The 21,484-nt window shown below is 36.2% G+C and overlaps 1 protein-coding gene across 1 annotated transcript in view; it reads right to left on the bottom strand.

Annotated features, from left to right (window-relative positions):
- Positions 1 to 21,484, bottom strand: part of AGMO (alkylglycerol monooxygenase) — a 165,967-nt gene that overhangs the window by 75,340 nt on the left and 69,143 nt on the right. The window contains exons 4-10 of the mRNA XM_069860355.1: positions 20,225 to 20,328; positions 14,208 to 14,303; positions 4,148 to 4,214; positions 2,592 to 2,657; positions 2,402 to 2,481; positions 1,154 to 1,288; positions 539 to 655 (exon numbers count right to left, since the gene is read on the bottom strand). Coding sequence (XP_069716456.1) covers positions 539 to 655; positions 1,154 to 1,288; positions 2,402 to 2,481; positions 2,592 to 2,657; positions 4,148 to 4,214; positions 14,208 to 14,303; positions 20,225 to 20,328 — 665 coding nt within the window. The remainder of the gene's footprint in view (positions 1 to 538; positions 656 to 1,153; positions 1,289 to 2,401; positions 2,482 to 2,591; positions 2,658 to 4,147; positions 4,215 to 14,207; positions 14,304 to 20,224; positions 20,329 to 21,484) is intronic.

Below are 21,484 nucleotides of genomic sequence, written 5' to 3'. Positions count from 1 at the left end.
AAGGTGGTAAACACATGACCCTCCTTGCAGTATCTCTATCAATGTTATTGTGTGTTCAAGACTGGAAGAAGAATTTGCCCCGAGCCTGTGATCCTCTGAACTCATGTTGACACTGAGCTTCCCACCTGCAAGCACCCCAAGATCTTTATAGTCTTCCTTCTAAAGTTTTAGCATTATTGACATCTAACAATACAATCAACTGCGACATCTTTAAACTTAAGTAGTTTCAAGCTTGAGATGCATTTTTCCTTCATGAGGTCCTAAAACCTAAAGCAGACACATAGGTCTTCTATGGAATATTTATTATTTTCATTTAATTGCTTAATTAATATGATGATTAAATATTGTTTAATAAACAATAGAAAATATTGAATATTATAAATTTAGACATTTATTTTGATTCTTTTTACAGAATCTAGTTGTTATAATAGCTTAAGTAAGATGTAAGTCAGCCTGTAGAGACTCTACTCACTGCCTTATTATTTAAATACGTTGTGTGTCATATTACTTATATCATGAGATGCTGGTTCATACTTACAGTCACAGTACCAAGAAGTTCAGTATACAAGTCCACTATTACAGCAAAATGTACAACTGCATAGCAATTAAGAAAAGCTGGTACATGTGGATCGAAGGGAACTTCTTTTCCAGTGATCTGTATGAAACAAAACAGATAATAGCCTTCAACATTGACCTGCTCCAGCCCATTATTCTTTAGTATTCTTTGTATTTCCAAACACAAAAAAGGTTAAGGGGCACAGATAACAGCACAAAGATAACCTGCTATCAAATTTATGTACCACCTACTGTGAGACAGAGTGCAACTCTGTGTGTGCATGCGCATATGTTCACAGCTAAAAGAAAAAGAGAAATTACCATGCTTTATAGAACAATTTTGAAAATCTCTTTAGGAAATGAATAATGCAAAGGTAAATAAAAATATATATTCTTTTCCTTCAAATAATATGAAAAAAACACAGCTAAAACATTCATTTCCTTCAGTTCCTGCTCCCATTTCATCTTCCCCTATGCTTTATGACTGCTAATTTGCTAATTTAAAATAACATGTGTAGAGTTTTTAACATTGATCCAGTAGCATTACGAGGTCCAATTAAATTACAGAAAACTGAAAGCCTGCGCATGTTCTATTTACCACTGGGATTTCCTCAGGAAGACCAAGTCTAGGTTTGCCTGGTCCCCAGCCTGGCCCTTTGAATATGACAGAAAGCTTGTTGCACAATCCAGGTGTGGCCCAAAACGTGTTCCAAATATGAGCCAAGGGACGTAACTGGAAAAAAAGAGTAAGTAATGTTTCATTGTTAGTAAAGTAGAATTTAATAAAACATTACATTTTATTCATTTTTATCTCTCAAGTTAATCATTTTTCAAAGTCTAAAGAGAATAAATAAGGAATAAATTAAGACAGTGAGACGTTCCGAAAAACTGACTGAAATAGGCTGGAGACATATCAAGCCTTTGGTTTATAGAGAGGATTACAATGACTCCTTCCCAGAGGAAAATCTGTCTCTCCTGTAATCAATCCAGAATATTTAACAGTATATTGTAAAGCGCTATTTATGGTAGTTTTAAAATAGAATTTGTTTACCAGGACCTTGACATTACATCCTCAATAGCTATATGACTTAGTTTCTGAAAGAAATCGATATAATTGCACAGGCTGTGGCCATCATTCCAGCTCCCAGCCCCGACATCCCTGCAGGGAGAATTTCTCATTATTTGACATGCCTCCTTGGGTAAACAGTCATGAAAATTAAATGGGACTTCAATGATCCTCAGTCCCTAATGTTTTTATAGAGAATTTTTATCCAGCTTAAGTGAAGCCTGGATCAATAAATCTAAGAAGCACCACACTAAGTACTTTTTCTTCATTTTCCTTTTCTTTGTTTTTTTTTTATTAAAGAAAAAACACCTAAATTCAACCTGTCCTGGAGGTTTGTTTGAGACCATGATAGCTGCTATATAACGCTGTCTACACAAATCACTCTGGATAACTTTGAACAGCAAAGATGCAGAAGAGAGAAAACCAGCAAAGAGATTACACTACGGGCTTACTTATAAAATAGCAATATTTAGAAAAGGCAAACAATGGACAAAATATACATAACAAAATATATATTTTTGTCTGCGTTTCACTTCGTATTGCTCCATTGTCATTAGTTGTTAGTTTCGCTGTGTTGTATTTTCATGATGACTACAAGCTCTGCATGTGTTCAGTGCAGTGAGTAGAAATAACTGGTGTGTAATGAAATACTGAAGAAATTGTAGGTAATTTAGTTGACTGTGCAGTAATGCGAGGATGGCCTCAACTTTTCCTAAAAGAGAAGAGTTTCTTCTGAACATGAGCATCTGTTGAAGATACCAGTGAAACAAACTGTGGCACCTGGAGCATGATGGGATCAAATGAATTTACTGGATGTGTTAAGCCATATACAACTTTCGCATCTTCTGCCTCAAATGTTCCTGGTGGAAGAAGAAAAAAAAAAGAACAAGCAACAATCATATTCAAAGGTATATATATTTTTGCCACACTAGCTAAACATGAGAGAGACCACTTTTTTTTTTTTACCTACCAAATATCCTGTCCCAGATAATGAGTGTGCCACCATAATTTTTGTCAATGCAGTAAGGATTTCTTCCTATAATAAAAATAATTTATGAGATCAGTAAATGTATGAATAAGAATACATGCAACCGAATTACGAAAGGAAATCTTCATCACTAGCATCAACTTACAATCTAAAATTATTTTAAAGGGTAGCTAATGCACCCCTTCTTATACATCCTCCTTTTTTCTTACTGGGCTTATAGCTCCCTCTCTACTCAGATTCAAACATGCAAATCTAATGTGTCATAAACCAAACCTTTGTGAAATAAAAGGATTCAGTTGGAAAGTAAACTCAGCTCAAAATATATTTATAAATACAAATTTAAAAAAAAAAATCATTTCACCAGTTTATACCTAAGACATAAATATATGCTAAATACATTTATGTGCAATCATTTCATTAATGGCTTTCAGCTGTCTCTGTCTTCTATGCCATATGTCTGATCCTGCTTTCATTATTATTAACCGCAGTGTGAGGAAAACTGATGATTCTGTCCATTTTCTAGGCAGTGTATTTGTATATAAGCTGTTCCATCAAATGCATGAGAAAAGAAATATTGATTACAGATCTCTAAAATTGTGAATATTGTCTGGAGCGACTGTAAAACACTCAATCAGCTCTGGAGTGACTTTGCTTAACTCCGATAAGGATCAGAGGATTAACGTGGTTTTACAGCAGAGCAAATAAGAGCAGAGTGTCTCCCTTCAGGATTACCAGTACTTGTGCAGATTTTAAGGATTAGACACTTACAGCACCACAGTCTTTTTAAAAAGTCTACACAGTGCCATAAACACTTTACATATGGAGGATATAATAAATATTCAAACATCCTTTGTACATATAACTGAAACTGAGTCTATTTCAAATTATTTTTTCTTCCATTCTCCTATTACTTTCTTATTTATCTCTGTACACTGAATGAGTCAAGGACATCTACGAAATCCACTTCTACTCCTCAGATATGTCCATGACATTTTTCAGTATGCAGTAGTTATTAATCCAAGATGCAGTAAAATACTGAATGTCTCTGAATATTGATGAAAAGCCAATCATTGTGCATGTGCATGAAGTGAGATCTTTCAATAATTCATACAGCTAAAACCAAATTCCACTGAAATATTTAACAGTTCCTCTAGAAGTTAACCATGTCTGTTCTCATGTTCAGCGCCTGAATTTGAATGCAAAAGCATCTGTTAGTGATTGACAAGTTGATAATGTTTTAGTAGTCAAGGAAGGATGAGGTATTTTTATATCACTCTTCATATTTAAAAAAATGAATTATTTTTCTCAGGGTCTTCAAATTATTTCACATTATCAAGGCTTAGTTTCTGGTCAATAATTAATTTTAAATGTAAAAAAATTTCTAACTGAACAAGAACTATTTTTGAAGCAATTATCGAAATTAAAATCCTTCTGTAAATCTATTTTTACAGCAGAATTTTATTTTACATTATTATTATACAAATAGTGACCATGAGGGAAAAAACACTGAGGAATAAGAGATTACACTTTTAGTTTACCATGATGTACTCTGTGATGACTGGGAGTATTAAGAATCCATTCCAGAGGTCCAAGCTTGGTGATAACCTTAAAAAAAGTAAAGTTTCAATGAATTAGAAAATACTGTATAAAATCAAGAAGAAAGGGGGGAAAGAGGTGTAGGAAAATCATAAAGAGGATGTTTATCTTAGGGAGAATTGCATAAAGATGCAATAATATTTTTTTCCCTGAATTATTTCACTATAATACTATTACGAGAATTTTTACAATGTTCATGTTTCAGGAAAAAAAAATATAAAAAATAACAAAATAAATGTGATAGGATTATTGGATCAGCACAGGTTTTGTGACTAGTAATCAGGATTTTCATTAAAAAGAAAAAAGCTTTCTGCTACTGTAATTTTTGTATGCAGTAGCAAATTTATTTTCAGACCTTTAAACTGGACAGTAGTTTCAAGATTTAAAGAAAATAGTGGCAATGTCATTATTCAATATCCCTATCAGCTCTACGTCAAGCACGATGTCATGCTATTGAAAGGAAAAAGAGTCTTCTTGTGAATACAAAATATTCTTTTTCTTTATATCATCACCTTGCAGTGATTTTTGGAAAACAGGAAAATAGTTACCAATCCCCTAAAAATTTAAATACTCCAGTGGTTGTCCAACAATAACCTTAACTGTACATGGACCAGTACGGCTGGGGGGAGGGGGGGAGGTTACGCTTGTGTTTCTTTACCTGATACAGACATATAGTGTTCTAAATCAATTCCTTTCTTCAGTTTATCCTCTCTCAATTAATGTATAACGAGCATCTCAACTCCCATGTCAGTGACCCACAGGTGAACTGCAGCATTCCAGCAAAACTATTTTCCTGTTTACTTTGTTTATTTTTTAACATCCCAGAGCAATAAAAATAATTTTTCACTTCCCAAAACCCTTACAGATGGACTCAGTAAACTACCTACAAATCAGATATGTATGTATCTTATGTATAGCACTTGGAAAAGCTTTGTCAGATCTCTCTATAAAACATGTATTTCTATTAATTTTGGGTTTTTTTTAAAAAAAACCAACAGCATATTCCCTCCATTGCTGCACTCTGGTATCACTAAATAATAAAGCAGAATTATTGACAACAGGTGAAGCAACTCCAAGAGCAGTTTAATAAATGAGACTTTAGATATTTAGAAATATTTTCCATATATTACTGAACTAAATATGCTGGAAGTGAAATCTTCCCATACAATGAGAACTAAACTTTTTCTATGATAGTAGTTCTTATATAAAGATGTTTCCTCTGTGACAACAATCCATATCCTAAAGTAATAGAACATTATACGATATCTCCTGCGGCATGTAAGCACCTCCGTTTGTGGTCTCAGAGTTTGTCAGCACCAAGGGAAATCTTTATTGCCTGGTACCTGCACCACTTCAATATAGTTCTTGTTTAAATAATGAGAAAAAATCGTGACATGGAATCCAAGGGAAACTCTACATCTTGTGTAACAACTCCTCCTGTCATCACTACAACATGAATCTTTACTTAACTCTGTTTCAACATGAATGTTGGGAAGGAATGTTGACTGAGTGGAGCAGGCATCGTTACAGTAAAACCATTTGTATATAAAAACGTTTTGTATTTTTTTCCCTTTGATTATAAGAAAGGCTGTAGAACAGCATTACTTTCAATATCGTAGTGTTACTTATCTACAGGAGAGGGTAATCATCCCCAGAGCATCACTAAGAAACATTTTGAACTTAACTTTGGGGTTTCTGTTAGGCTAGTTGGTAGTAAAACACACATTACTAGGATTTTCCCATCAAAATCAAGATAAGATATTTATTCCTGGTACATAAATCTGTATTTCAGACAGTCTGATGGGGAAATTTAAAAATAAGACCTTAATTACATCCCCCAGTAGAGCTGCTGTGTTAATTCAGGACAACACACTCACGTATTTATACAGATGGCCCTGGTGATCAGATCTGCCACGTGAAATCTCTACAGGGAAGCTGGGGAAAGGCAGAACTCCTAGGATCTGTGCTCCTCTGCCAGTTTCACCCTTTGAAATCCTCGGCAAGCCCTGATTTATACACCGCCAACTGTTTTCCTATCTGATTAGGCAGTTTTATACTCCAGTAAGCATGTAAAATGGATGTAGCCAAATTTCCACACTGAGGAGGGAAAAAACAATATTTATAGTTTAGAAACAAAACAAGTGAGAGGAATCAGGCCTGTTGGAATCATAAAGAGTTTCATAGGGGTGAATATCTGATAAATCTGGATTGTAGGAATGGGAGGGAAAAGCCCAGTTTTAATGGATAGTCCTATTTAGGGCATATTTATATAATAAACACAGAGATTTAAGGAATGTGTCTAAAATAAATTATCATGAATGCAGGTTGTCAATATTCATTTTTTTACCGCTCAGTCAGGAGGTAAGGTTTGAATAAAATTGGCATCTTCTGTGAATAATTTAGTTAACACTTTCATTAAGTGGATCCAACTTTTTCTGTTTTTAACAGTTGAATTATGCCTTGTTGCAGAAAAGATGAGCACACACAGGAAGTTTCAATCACTTTGTCTACTAAAAATGAGAGAAAACCTACACTAACTGGTTGTTTTAATTGCAGCATTATAAACAGCAGAGCATGGAGAAAGTCACTTTTTCAATCATATATCATCTTAAGCATTTTAAACAAACTCCAGGAGAAAAATTTCTATACAATTTTGGCATTTTTCATCAAGTCAACAAATACTTGCTGGCAATTGCTGGGAAAAAAACAGAAAGCATTAAATCAGTATGTCAGTCCTGAAATAAATTAAAAATATAGCCAAGTGGAGCTCTTCACCTTTTTCTTTAATTAGATCAAAATATAGTCAGCCTCATACACTGTGTTTTCAAAAATAAGGGTCTTTCAAACTTTCTGTTTGCTTCAAAGACGTAACTGATTTACATAGATTCTTAATGAGTACAAGCTATGAGAAAAAATCGAGGTTATTATGTTAAAATGAAAATCAAATCTTTTTTTTTTTTTTTTTACAGAGACCAGTACCTCTAACTTATCTCTACATTAACATGATATTTCGTAAATAAGCGGTTTAGATTGTTTTGAAGGATGCAGAATGTACTGAAATGTGTTGTGGCTCTAAGTAGCTCATTTTACTTTTATCTTGATAATTATCCAGAGACACTAATAGAAGAAGTGTCCTAAATAAAAATCATGAAAGAAGATTTTTAGGTTTAGGGTTTCTGCAGGCAGATTAACAAGAGTCAGGTCCGCTGTTGCTGAAGAAAACATTTCACAGCTGTCTCTTGCAAGAAGAGTCTTTGGTGCAAGGACCAGAAGCCAACACTTAGACTTGAGGACTTAATTTTTAGGATGAAAAGTCAAGTTCTTGCTCGTATCCTTGTCCCATAATCTTTTTACTTCTGGCCTCACCAGTAACCAAGCTTCCACAGGGAAAGGGAAGGGTTCCTCTCCCTGTATTGTTGCTCATCAAACACAAATCTCCAGTACAAGAAATTATTGAGGAACAGCTGCTTCTTGAATAAAAAAAGATCAGGGCTCTTGTGCTGCATGTTGAACTCAGAACTACTGAGTGCAGAGCACGACTAAGATAATTTAAATGACTTACGTATTTTTAGGTCCCTCTCCATTCTGCAACTGAAAGTTGAAAGAGAAGCTAGATGAGAATAAAACACTTAACTCACCATATCAAGGCACTTCTTGGTAGATTCAGATACCTTAAAGTGCCAAGAAGCTCTTAGGTTTATAATGGTAGTCTTATCCTGGGGCTACTACAGCATAAATTCAGCACTCCTAATCAGCATTAAGGTCCTATCTGTCAAGGAAGGAACCCCAAACCCCACGTCACTATGTTTTTCCTGATTAAACCTTGCTCAAGAGCATCCTACTCTGAGTAGGAGAGGAACAGCGTACTCTCTTATGAATGCTTTTCTCTCTTGTTTGTTAATCTTCTGATTTAAAACAAAAAGAGGAGTTACATGCTTCATATATCTAGAAAGATAACACTATTCTCCCCTTGCTGGGGGAATGAAACATGAACAAGCGGAACACACGTTGGAATTATTGCTGCTATTTCTAGTTGATATTGGTGGTGTTAGCTTTGCTTTTTCTGCACTCTGGCAAGTGCAAAGATAAAAAGGCTTTCCTCCTGCCAGTGGTCAGAAAATCTAATAAGCCATTTTGGCAGACAGTCTGAATTGAATGGGGTCTCATTAGTTCTTGAAATCATGTTTGAGTTTTATTGTCTATCTGGATGTACAAAGGCATTGTCTGCATTAAAGAAAGTGTTTTTATTTCTCTGATATCTATTGGTTTATTTGTTCTCCCTCTCCCCATTCAAAGTGCCTGAGTTGGTAGTTTAGTGCAGGCAAACAATGTGTTTCTGAATGATAAAAGCATCTGCTATCAGGAATGGGACCAAAACTTTCTTTTGTAAACCAAAATTTTGTTCTTTATGCAAATCAGCAACCAGTTCATTCCCCATTGGTTTCAGAATAATTTATTGGATCTTTGTAACAGTGAAAAAATCCAGCTTCTACAAGCCAGTAGGCTGTCAGACAACATGACGTATTTCCAGGAATTCTGCTTAAATAATCTGTATCACTGACAGTTGTCTTGAACCTCAGACTAGGAGAATGGCTCTAGATGTTACCTCTACATTACATTAATCTTTTTGATGACTTTTAGCAGAAGTCTCATGAATGGCAAGTTTTTAGACTGACCCCTTGCAACCTGACTAGGACAAGTGTGTATGTTTCTAATTTGAAAGGGCACGCCAGACAGATATAAATATATATATTTTTTTTGTTTTCTGTCTGAATTAGGGAAAATAAGCTTACTCTTTCATTAAATGAACTGATGCATTAGAATATAGAAAGTGAAAGGTTTTGTCAACATATGCTATTTGAATTCAAGAGGAGTTATACAGAATACATTTGCTTATTACTCATTTCACCTTTTACTGGAGATGTTCTTTATTAAAAAGAAAAGAAACCAAACAAAAAAAACCATCAACAAACAAACCACACTCCAAAAGAAACCACCAAAAGCCACCAAAACCCCAAACCACATTTCTTACCTCACCCAGGAAACCGGGTCCATCCATCACAGTCTGTTTCCACTGCGGTTTGTGCAACACTTCTACACTACCATTTGCAAAAACTCCCACGCATTAAATCTGACTCATTACTCATTGACTTTATAGGAACTATACACAGCACATTAAAATAAGCATATACATATGCGCCTTTGTAAATGAGCCCTCGAGATTTTTTACCTACCAACCAAGCATCTCCTTTTTCTCATTTGCAAACTATCGAAGATTTTAGATGGTTATCAAAAATCTTTCTCCAACTCCACCAACCACAAAACCTCCCTCTCTCTTTTCCACTGCACTTAAAGGCATTGTTGTCAAAAAAGTTTTTTAAAATGCGTTTTAAATTCAAAGTCTCATTTCCTGATCAAATTTGCCTTTCAGTTGTAAGAAACAGATTACTAAATTGCTTCCAAATTACAACACTACCGAAAGTAATTTAAATAAAACTTTTTACACTAGTTTACTCCTAAATTCCTTTCTTGTTTATTTAAATGAGACTACAGCACATAATGTGGAAAAGACAGATCCATGAAAATGGTAAAACAAAACCTGCAAAGAAATAGAGAACTAATCTCGATTGTTAGGGATTGGGAATGAATAACTAAATATTTTATCTATTATCTCATGCTTTGACTTACTTATCATATTGTCCTAAAGATCTTATGATTCTTTATGAATCTTTTATGATTCTTTATGATTTCTTTATGTGATGTGGAAGCCCCAGCAGCCTCTTGACACCTGGAGCCCAGCTTGCAGGGACCTGCCAGGAGTTCCCCATCTGCCTGCCCCTCGAGCACCTCTCCCTGCGAGAATGCACTCCGAGAAATTTACAAAGACATTTATTTAATTGCAGAGAACAGGATTGGTCATCTTAGCGGTGATAAAAACAGCTCCTTCCTCTCCCTGCAAATCCCCGTGTCACTCCCAACACTACCTCTGTGCTGACCAGGAGACCAAAGCCTTGCAGGATAAAGAGAGAAGAGATGCTGCTCCTGCAGCTCTGCTGAAAGGAGCGTTAAGAAAAGAGTAAAATATTATACAGGAAGAGGGTGTAAGGATAGGAAAGGACAACCCTCCCCTCACCCCCTGAAAACCCAACACTGGATCCTCAAACCCACCATCCAATATTGTCTCAGGTTTTGTCTATTCTTTGTCCACTATCATCTCAAATAGTTTCCGTTTAAGATGACACACGTCCTCTGGGGTTTCTAGGACAGCTTTTGCTAATGATACAGTAATCACAGGAACACTGCTACTTAAATTCATTGTTTAATCTTGCTTAATTTCCTTATTGACCCAATGTTCATATTTGGAAAAGAAACAACAAACAAACAAACCCCCAAAACGTAGAAGTTTTTTTCCTGAATCTGGTCATCTTCCTAGGTAAGAGCTGATCAGTATAAGGACTTTGGGCTCAGACCACACCAGCTCACCTGTACCTGGGGAACTCAGAGGGGTTGGGCATGGCTGCCCGCCAGGAACAGAATTCCTTTCCATGAAAGCATGAAGCCTCCACAATTCCTCTGACTTTCAAAGTTTTTAATTAAAGAGACATGAGCAGAAGTCAGACTAAAGAAAGTCATAGAAGCTCAGAACAGTACACATTGCGCATAAGTGCAAATTAATAGAATATACTTCCACAGCACGTTTCAGTTTTACTGCTTTCTGACAAAAGCAAACATTTTTTGTCCTATATCTGTAGCTATTTCATGTCTCCTTTTCCAGCTTAACTGAGATGTTTCCAAAACTTTTCCCACTCCTTGCCTGTTTCCACCCATGCTACTCCTGTTTAACAGCAGTGGCTCACCTTTTTTTGCTCCCATAGTTTGATGAGGTAGAAAGACTTAAACAACGCAAAAAGAGACTCTTTAAGACACCTGACTTACTTGGGTATGGTAAAGGAAAGATTACAGTCTATCCTTAAATTAGAAAACTAAACAGAAACTAATGCATGTCAAAGATCAAACAGGCAAGGAATAATCTGCTGCTGCAATTACTAGCAACAGGGATTGACTCAGTTGATACTTTCCAAATACAATTTGGCATCTCATAAAAATTACAGCTAAACCAACAGAAACTAATTTCTGTTTTTTTGCAGGTGTCTCTCAGGTTATAAACACACCTAACTTATTGGTTGTAATAAATGCATAACGGAAGGATATAGCTTAATACGAACCATAGGCCTTACGAATCACCTGTGAAAATAAACTGAAATGTAGTATTTCTGTCTGTCAGTAACAGTCCTGAAACATTTTGTGGCTTTTGAAAAATTAGATTTTTAGTTCTCTTTGACCAAGGTATTTTTTACTCTTCTTTAAATCTAGATGAGAATGGTCTAGCCATAGAAACATTCCTCTCAGAACACTTAGGAACACATCTGCTGTCTAACTTATTCTATTGATTTAAATAATACTGGATAGGACCAAAAATTGTTTTTTCTTGATTTACTGAGATGCTGTCTTTATGCACCATTACAGAAAATTGTTTCCTTCTGCTGGTTTTGTGTGAGTTTGTGTACGTTTTTTAAAAAAAATATTTGGAAAATTTTCTATAGCATTTTGGTTTACCATGCATGCAGTGCAACAGCGCAGAGAAGCAGTGAATAAAAAAAAAAAAAATTTTTGTGCACAGCACAATTCTTCTCTTATAATTCCTGAATTCAGGTTAAATTACTCCCCAAACAAACATCTTCCCTCAAACTTTCATATGCTTTCCTTCTGTCCTATTACTTAAATATCAGGGTTTTTTTTCTCTTATATACCAATAAATTGTGCATATACTTTATTAAGGTTTTCAGTGCTATGAAAAAAAAAATCTGTTAGAGAAAAGATATTTTTTTATCTGTACCTTTGTAGATTTCTTTTTCTGAAGGAGAAAGACGTGTAATCAAAAGTCATAAGTTATGGTTTCCAAACATACTTGACTAGTCAATGTGGGGTAAAATCGTGTGTAATGAAACATCAATATTGATAATTAGAACAATTAAAGTTCAAGAAAAGGACTTAAAAATATTAGAGAATTCACAGCTTTAAACAGTTAGATTGTAACAGTTGTTGCAAAGAAAGACCAGTATAATTGTGAAGTATGATATTCGTTTCACTAAATATATTGGCTAATATAAACCTCTTTGGCTGCAATAGCTGCTACTATTTCCCTTCCTTTCCCTTCTCTTGTCTGTTATGCCCTTCCCCTTGAGAGCAGGAAATCTGCTAATACCCGGTGTAACTCTATTTCTATTTTGACATCATTTGTGACCTTAAAGCATGACTTCAGCATATTTCAATTGATTTCAGCTGCGCTACAAAATCAACAGTATCAACATTAAGAATATCTTCCCTTGCAAACCAAGCTTTATGATTGGATCAACTGGATCAGCACAAAGGATCCAGTGTTTTTTCTACTGGCACAAGAGTCTTATATCAAGGAGTGCTTATCTTTCCATTAAGTCTGAAATTCTTTCCTGTTTAGACTAGCATCTAAGCTTGGCACACGGCGCATAGGCTATGGAAATTTATTTTAAGCCCTATGAAGGACTTGGCACTTTAGAGAGATGTAGGCAATTCATAAGCCTCTGAAATTCACTTTAGAAACTTTAGAAGCACACTGTGGCAACAATGCTAAGACTCATTGGGTAGCTTCTGCAACAGCAGAACATTAAAAATATCTCAGTCAAAGAAGAAAAATCTTTAGACAGCAAAGAAGAGGTAGATGACACGTTATATTTTTATTAGTGATAAACCATCGCAAAAACAGTTTGGGGAACCTAATTCATGGTCAAAGAAAATTTGATACTATGCGATTCAGGATATTCATTTAGTATAATTTCTAAGTGTTCAAATTTGCTCAAAACATTTTGACAGGCTTAATTGTGTATTGCTTGAGTTTATGTCAGCTCAGGTGACGTGTGTCACATTTTATTGTGAGCCCTTCCTACTCACATGGTGTTGCAGAGCATCACACGTGTATTAACGATTTCAGAAATGTGCCCAACAGAAGTGAAATTTCAAAAATAGAAGTTTGCTATTTGGTTAATGTAAGTCACTTTCCCCCCCTTTTTTAGAGCAAATGCACAGAAAAGAGAAAATAAAAACTGTAATTCAAGCAACAGAATCACCTAACATAGCAGACAAAGAAAACAGAATTGTCTTCCAAAAGGATCGTCCTGTAGATCACACAGAATCACAGCATAACAAAACTACTAAGGAAAAAAGGCATCTGTATAGTCAGAATAATCAAAGGAGTATACGTTTTAGAGAGAATTAGCCTACAGTGCATTAGGGGCTACTCAGAAATATGCTACTGACATATAACATGGGATACTTTTAACCACCTCTACTGTAGTGAAAGGGAGAAGGCAGGAGGTTGTTAAACTACCTGAGAAGTGTGGGAAACTACTTCCTAATTACAGTGGGTTATTAACTGTATATGTACATAAACTACATCTGGTTTATCAACTCACAAAACACAAATAAATAGGTGCTGTCATAAAAAAATAGCCATGAGATAATCTAAGAGCATTTTTTCATCTGAGAACTACTTGCACTAAGGAGGAAACAATATCTGACTTCAGTTGCAACTCTAAGTGATCTTTAAGAAGCACTGGGTTTTGGATATTTTTCCCGAAAAAATTTATTGTTAGAAATTAAATCAGTTTCAGTATCTGCCAGAATTTTTTAATAAGCTGCAAGATAGAAAAATACAGTATTAAAATAGCAAACACTTTTGATTCCTTACAGTTACTTTTTAAAAAAAATCTAATTGGGACCAACTGGCCTCATTGCTTCTTATAAAGTTAGCAATATATATTCAGAAAAAGGAATAAAAATGAACAGATGTTTCTCCTTAAAGAAGTCAGACAAAGATTTTTCTTACACAATAAATCAGCTGCTAGTGGATTTCCAGGACACTGCTCCTGGCTAACTGTTTAGGTATGGCTTAAAAACCTGGTTTACCTCTGTATGTATCCAGAACTGGTAAAGCAGATTAAACTGTAGATGAACAGCAAACACCGAAGGGGGAATTAACAGAGCCATAGGCAAGTTGAAAATCTGAAAAATGACAAAGAAAATATACATTAGATATCTCATTTTTATGTCCTTATAATAGACAACATACTATCTCAGGATCTCAAAGCACCTCACAAGATAGTTGCTTCTTCTAATTACTCCACAATGGAGAACTTATTTAGAATGAATACTGATTATCATGTAACTACTAGATGTGCTATAGCAAATGAGACACAAATTGCTGCAAAAGTTATTTGCCAAAAGTCATAATGCAAGGAGAGAAATCAAGACAAGAACTTGGAAATCCTGAGATATTATTCTGTGTACTATACAAACCAGAAGGCTACACACCTTTGACATGAAGAGTTCACTTATAAGAAAGAATTATCACTGAATAAGCAAGGTGTGACTTTATAACACTATAGCTTTTAAATTCAAACTCCCTAAGAGAGCACCATAAAGACAAGGCAGCCTATTTGTCCTTCAAAGTTAATTACAACTTCCTTACAAATTACAAATTTCTAACTTCCTCGCAGCATCTCCATTGAAGCTGTTATACTGCTGAGTTCTAAAGATGTGCTAGCATGAAAACTGTTTCAGAAACTGCTTCCTTAGGATAGGTTCTGGTGTCTTCCATACAGAGTAAAGTCCCAGGAACCTCACAATTAATTACTGAGCTGATTGAGCAACAGAACAGGACTTCTAAGACCTTCATGTATTAAATGGCAGTCTGCTTTCTTCATGAAAAGGTTAATCTTTTTTCTCTCTTCTACCTAACGCTATGTTATATCAGCTACATTAAGAAGTTAGTCCTTTCCTAAAACACAAAGACTTTGTATTTAGACAGACAGTAGCAGAGTTATCTTCAAAACTTTAAACCTCTCTGTCGTTCAGAGAATATATGGCTAAGAGATGACAGACCCCTAAGAAACACAAATGAGCAAACTCTCTTTTCAAATTCCTATTGTTCTTCTCAAAAAAATCAAATATTTGAACATCAGAGAAAGCAATCTTATAGCCACGGCAGGCCTCCTCTGCCTGGAATTCCTTTAGTGTAGCTCTGCACATAGTTTTTAATGCCAATTTTCTCCCAGTTTTTGTCAAAACCTCTACCCAATGAATAAGACATCACACTGGGGCTGTGAAACAAAGGCACCTCCGTGCCCGTGACGTGACTGATGCTCTCAAGAAAGTTACCACAGTCATACCTCCATGTCATGAGCCAACGGGGGACTAAGGTGCTGCAACCCCAGCTCAGTCTGCTGCCTTCAGTACCAAACAACTGAAACACCAGAAAGAAACTCTTAAGTCACTACAGTATCAACATCACCTGGTAGGGCCGAGACAGCTGTGATTTCAAAAGCTACGTTCAAAGGCTTCATGGATCACAGCTGCCTCACAAACTACATGTGGGGCATTTCTGGCTGAAATTCTTGGAAGCTTTTTTTCCAAGAAATAAAGGAAACCAAAGGTGCTGGAAGGATTATGCTGAGCTTCTGGAACTTGAGGGAAAGAATGTAAACAGCTATTTTATTTTAATCACTCTGATTCTCAAAGGCTGAAGCGTTTGCATAATATTTATTAAAAAAAAAAAAGATATATGTATCTGGAAGGTAACATTTACACAATCAACACCTAAGAATCAGTTGACCTAAGTAAACACACAAAAATTCATAGCAACTCTGGCCTAAGGTGGCAGCTAGTTAGTGCTGTTGAGAGAGATGTGGCATTTTCAGGCATGAAATGCTGGAGTAGAGGTGGGCATGAGCCTTCTTCAAGAACTGATTGTTAAAATCAGAGCACCTTGTGCAGAAGAATGCTAAATAGAAGAGTATGTTTCAAATCCACCATTCTCCATGCTCTGAAATGGAGATGTAGTGCAAGCCTCCCATACTTTAGAAGAAATCCTCTAAACACTGCATTGGAGTCAATCTCTTCTGAGTTCCCTTTTCCATCTTCCTCTGAAGTCGAACCCCTCAGTATTTAGCTATTAGAAATGGGAAAGCTACAAGAAACAAAGACTGAGAAATATTTGTCCCACAATAGAGAGAAGGCTAGCATGTTTTTTCTCAAAAGTTACCTTACAAAGAAGAGAACAAAGGAGTAGGACACATGACCAGATTTAAGTAAAGTTACTGCAGTTTTCTCTTATTATGATTGTACCTGTCCAACGGCATGATAATAGCAGCCGTGGAGAGGAAGTAGAGTTTAAAAAAAAATAAGCCAAAAACGCAGATGGTTTTCAGATTATTCATGGAAGTGGTTCCAGGACTGAAAGCAGGGTTAAAAATGATATGCTTTTCCCCTAAAAGTATTAGAGGCAATTTGGTGGTATTTATACATGACTCAGAGGGGAAAGAAGGATCATCTTCTTATTTATTTTCTAATCTATTTCTCACAATGAATACTAGGATTTCCCTGCTAAGTTGTGTGATGAGGGACATTTTATATAAATTTACAGGTAAATTTGAGATTGACAAAGGGGAATGCTGCCTAACTGCCTCATGTTTCCTTTCTTTCCTAACTGCCTCATGTTTCCTTGCAGTGTGAGCTTTGTTTTGCACAGAAAGGATTTAAAAGATCATTTACAAAGTAGAACCCATAGGGAGGAATGAAAACCTCTCCCATACAAAAGATTTGGTTTCTCCTATTTGTGGTTCCACTGGAAAAATAAGATCAGTGTCAGGAAAAGTATAAATCATAAAATATTTTTTCACTGGAAATGCCAATTTAGTAAATCAAAACTTTTCATGGGGATGTACCAGCTCTCACTAACCTGTAGAGGAAAAGCTTTCCTGATTCCAAGATGGAATTTCTGGTCAAAACTGCAGAAAAAAACAAGTTATCATACTCACAGATCTTTTCCCCTTTGTGGATTCAGCAGCAGAAAGTGAGAGAGAGCCACGATAACTGATAAGCTGATGGGAAAGGCACTTAGTGAGAGGGTGGAGAGGGCTGTGCACCTTCACACTTAAGGTATTCCCCCTTTTGAAGGTGCGTATCTGCTGCACGCTCTCCAACACAGGCATGTTTTCTCTTTCCTCCACTCAATTGTTAGTAAAACCTTATAAATGCTTGCCTAATAGAAAGGGGAAAATTAGACTGAGGTGTAGCAGGAGGGCTAAGTCTCCTGCGCTGAGCCCCTCTGGTTCCACATTGTGTCTCTGGGGCCGTCTGCCAATGCTCCTGCTCGCAGGGCACCGAGGTCCTGTGGGACTGAGAGGCAGCTGCCAGCAGCTGCTTCGTGTGGATTCTGCTGGAGTTAAAGGTCAGGAAAAAAAAAAAAAAACCCCAAATCCCATCTCTTCCAGAACCCAAACCTGGAAGGCTCCTCAGTACATAAACAGCAAGTTGCAACTCTGTGCTGGAAAGAACAGTATTACCTATTCCCTTTCCAGATTTCTATACTGTTTTTTTCCACTGTTTTTAAGCCAAATAGGCATAATTCAACCCTTTATCTCAACGCTTAGTCTAAAGTTATCAAAGTATTATGGAATTAATATTTGCGATTACTCCTTACTCTTGGACAAAATTGAGACCTGGTGCTCAAAGAACTAAATCGCAGCTTTTCCAGTTGCATATGTTACTTTCTTCTTTCACAATTAGACTTTAACTAAGTGTTTTGTCAGAAGTAAAAAACTATATAGCATGCTGGTATTGTCTTAAAACTAAGTATATTTTTTTCCACATCTTTTTCCCAGAAAATGGGCTTCAAAACCATCTCTCAGTCTAACAGTCGGTTTGCTTCTCTGTATCCCCCACTGGAGAAACAGAAACACTGAGCGTGCAAACAACATGAAGAAATACACATTTGGTTCCAAGTTCAGGGTACATCTCATACCATTGATTGTACTCAAAATACATTTTTATATTCTCCTTCATTCCATATCTTTTCAATCAGCCTAAGCCCAACCCACACAGATTAATACACTGATTTATTTATCTTACAAAGTTTAACTTAAAACACATACAGAGCTGGCAGCACAACAGTCTCGCAATCCCACATTATCCACCACAACTTTCTCACAGCCTCCAGAAAACTGGATGTCAAATTGCATTCAACAGAACACATTCAGCAACATCAGATAATTCTGAGACTGACTAAAGGCTTCACTGAGTTTCAGCTTTGAGACAGAGGAACAAGTCTGGCAGTCCAAAAAACCAGCAGTGCTATAAGGGTTACCAAGAGTTGTTTTCACACACAGTAAAAATTTGGAGAAAGAAAATAGTCTCACCTATCTGAAGTTCTAAGGGGAGGTAATTTCTTGGCTAATAGTAATATTTGGCAGAAAAAAACACTGGACACAAAAATATTATGGATTCCTGAGTTCATTTCCCTTTGCTCAAAGAAAATTGATTCTAAGTGTACCTATATTATTTACCAAGTGATTCCAGTATAGTTCTGTGAACAGTCTCCAGAATCTCAGGTGAGAGACATCTTGGCCTCCCTGAATATTTTATGCTCTCTGAGGTATAATCCTCAAAATAACACAAGCAGACAAAGTGCTCATGCACACACCCATATGTACACACAGTCTTTTTGTCCTCTTTGAATTATTGTTTTTGTTAAGCATTTGCACACATGGTCCCAATGGGTAAATGTACAAAGGTTAAATCTTTAACATGTCAGTATTTCGATAGGAAGCAGAGTTCTGACAGAGACGCATCCCTGCTGCTAATGTTCATTATGGCTATTTAAATTTAGACTCATAGAATCATAGAATAACCAGGTTGGAAGAGAAAATTTAAATGGCCATTTATTTTTGAGGCACTGCTGCTGATACTGACAGCAGATGATAATTTTCCAAATAAATAAACAACAAGAATTTACAGGTAAGATTTTAAGAAATTAATTTAAGAAATAATATCTGTTTCATGATTTCCGGAAAAACTAGTAATTTTTTTGGAAACTAGCACTTTAACTCATTTAATGATATGGGCTTGAAACAATTATGAACAGGCTAGGTCCATGCTCAGTTACAGGAGCATAAATCCAGACTAACTTTACTGAAGTCAATGGAGTTACACTGGATTTGCAGGTGTGAGCACACACTTGGCTTTCAGTCATTCACTCACTGGCTAATTTAAGAGATCGCCAGAGGACTCTGTGTTTCCTCCACCACCAGCAGTATCTGGAGAAGAGCATTTATATATTTTATATATACAAAAATACATTTAATATTGCTTTTGAACTCTAATTCTGAGAATTCAAATTTTGAAGTTATTATTCTTTTTTTAAAAAAACAACAAACAAAGTACAATCTGAGTTAAAAAACAGAGTCAGAAGAGAACATGGGAATGCAATGAGGAAATCAGATGTTATCCTGGGCCCACAATTAAACACTGGAAAACATGTTACATTTATGAATGTATTAGGAAATACATATTTTTTAAATCTGTAAATGAGTACTCATTTTAATTTATATTGCATGTGTACATAGCTCACCATTTAAGATTAATTATATCTGAAATAACACTAGGTAAAAGTTGTGGAATACTGGAGTACTGACATGTGACATCAAGGAGTGGGAACAAATAAATACATCTGTATGTCCAATTCAATTTTAGTAATAATTTCTCTTTCTCATTCTTTCCATAATACAGACACATTCTAGAGTAGCTACCTTACACTATGATCTTTTCCTGTCCTTATACGTGAATAATTGAATGAAAAAAATGGTCCCATTTTACTCAAAAAGTTATGTAAATATAAATCCAGGGTTATAATCAGCCTTCCTAGACTTAACTACTTCATCTCTTTTCAAGTTTGCTGCAAAAACATTAATGAATGTATTTTTAAGCTTATAATTCTAAGATTCTTCAGTTTCAACTATTGTGCTTTCAGTGTCAAACACCATAAAAAATTTTTATATGTTTATCTTTGAAGGGAAATAAACACTACATTTTTGCTTTTACTAAATCTTTTTGATATTAATTTGCTTGTCAAATCTTTTGCAACTTACCCATGAAGTGTATTTCTGCAGTAAAGATTGTCTCAGAGCTGTGAATAAGTTGTAATCTTCAGAACTGTGATGTACTTGGTGCGCTGCCCACAGTATATTAACCTCTGCAAAACACATAAACACATAATTTCTAGTGAGGTATGCACCAGAAAACAAAGCAACATTTTTTTCCCAAGGCCTTTTTTCTTAAGATAAAAGTAACTAATCCCTCAATTTGCACTTTGCTATTTTACTCCAGTATAGCAGGGGATGAAACCTAATGCTCAGAGCTGGGTTAAATGTCAATAAGTGAACACAAGTCAGTGTAATATTCACACCGGAGAAGGTGAGACCATGGCAGGATCTAAAATCATTGCTGGAAGAGCAGAAGGATGCATGAGATGAGAGTTAAACAGCCAGAAAGCCTGAGCTGAGTCCTGATAACACGAGTTGGTAGGAGCTCTGTTATGGGGTTGAGAGGGACAAGGACTGAGGACACTTTCAAGCCTGCATTTGTTTATTGACCTTATATTTCAAGACTAGAAGGGGACACAAAATGCTCCAAAAATCTTACACTACAAATTTAAACAACCTAACTGGTTATACTGGCAGTTTTCTGGAACATGTACATCTTTACGCCCACATGTATCTGCGACCAAAATACACCCCCACTGCCTGCCCACTGCTGACAAATGCAAAAACAAAAGGCCACTTGTCAGGAGCTCCACACCCAGCCAAAGCAGACCAGAGGCTCTATTATGTTACTGTTCAAAGTTCAAAAAATGTTGTTGGAATAAGAGCAGTGTCAGGCACGTCCTTTCAAAGCATAGAATCATAGAATCATAGAATCACCAGGCTGGAAGAGACCCACCAGATCGTCGAGTCCAACCATTCCCACCAATATCTAAACCATGTTCCTCAGTACCTCATCCACCCATGCCATAAACACCTCCAGGGAAGGTGAGTCAACCACCTCCCTGGGCAGAACGTTCCATTGCCTAATAACCCTTTCAGTGAAGAATTTTTTCCTTATGTGGAGCCTGACCCTCCCCTGGCGGAGCTTGAGGCCATTCCCTCTTGTCCTGTCCCCTGTCCCTTGGGAGAAGAGCCCAGCTCCCTCCTCTCCACAACCTCCTTTCAGGTAGTTGTAGAGAGCAACGAGGTCTCCCCTCAGCCTCCTCTTCTCCATGACACCTCTAATGCCCCCCAGTGAAGACGATGACTTCAAAATCCTAACAAATCATTTTCTCATCAAGTGCAGATCTGGGTTGCCCCTCTGCA

The sequence above is a fragment of the Phaenicophaeus curvirostris genome, chromosome 6 (genome assembly GCF_032191515.1).
Source record: "Phaenicophaeus curvirostris isolate KB17595 chromosome 6, BPBGC_Pcur_1.0, whole genome shotgun sequence".
Lineage (NCBI taxonomy): Eukaryota > Metazoa > Chordata > Aves > Cuculiformes > Cuculidae > Phaenicophaeus > Phaenicophaeus curvirostris.
The sequence above is the reverse complement of the archived record's forward strand: the minus strand, read 5'-3'. Positions and strand labels throughout refer to the sequence as shown.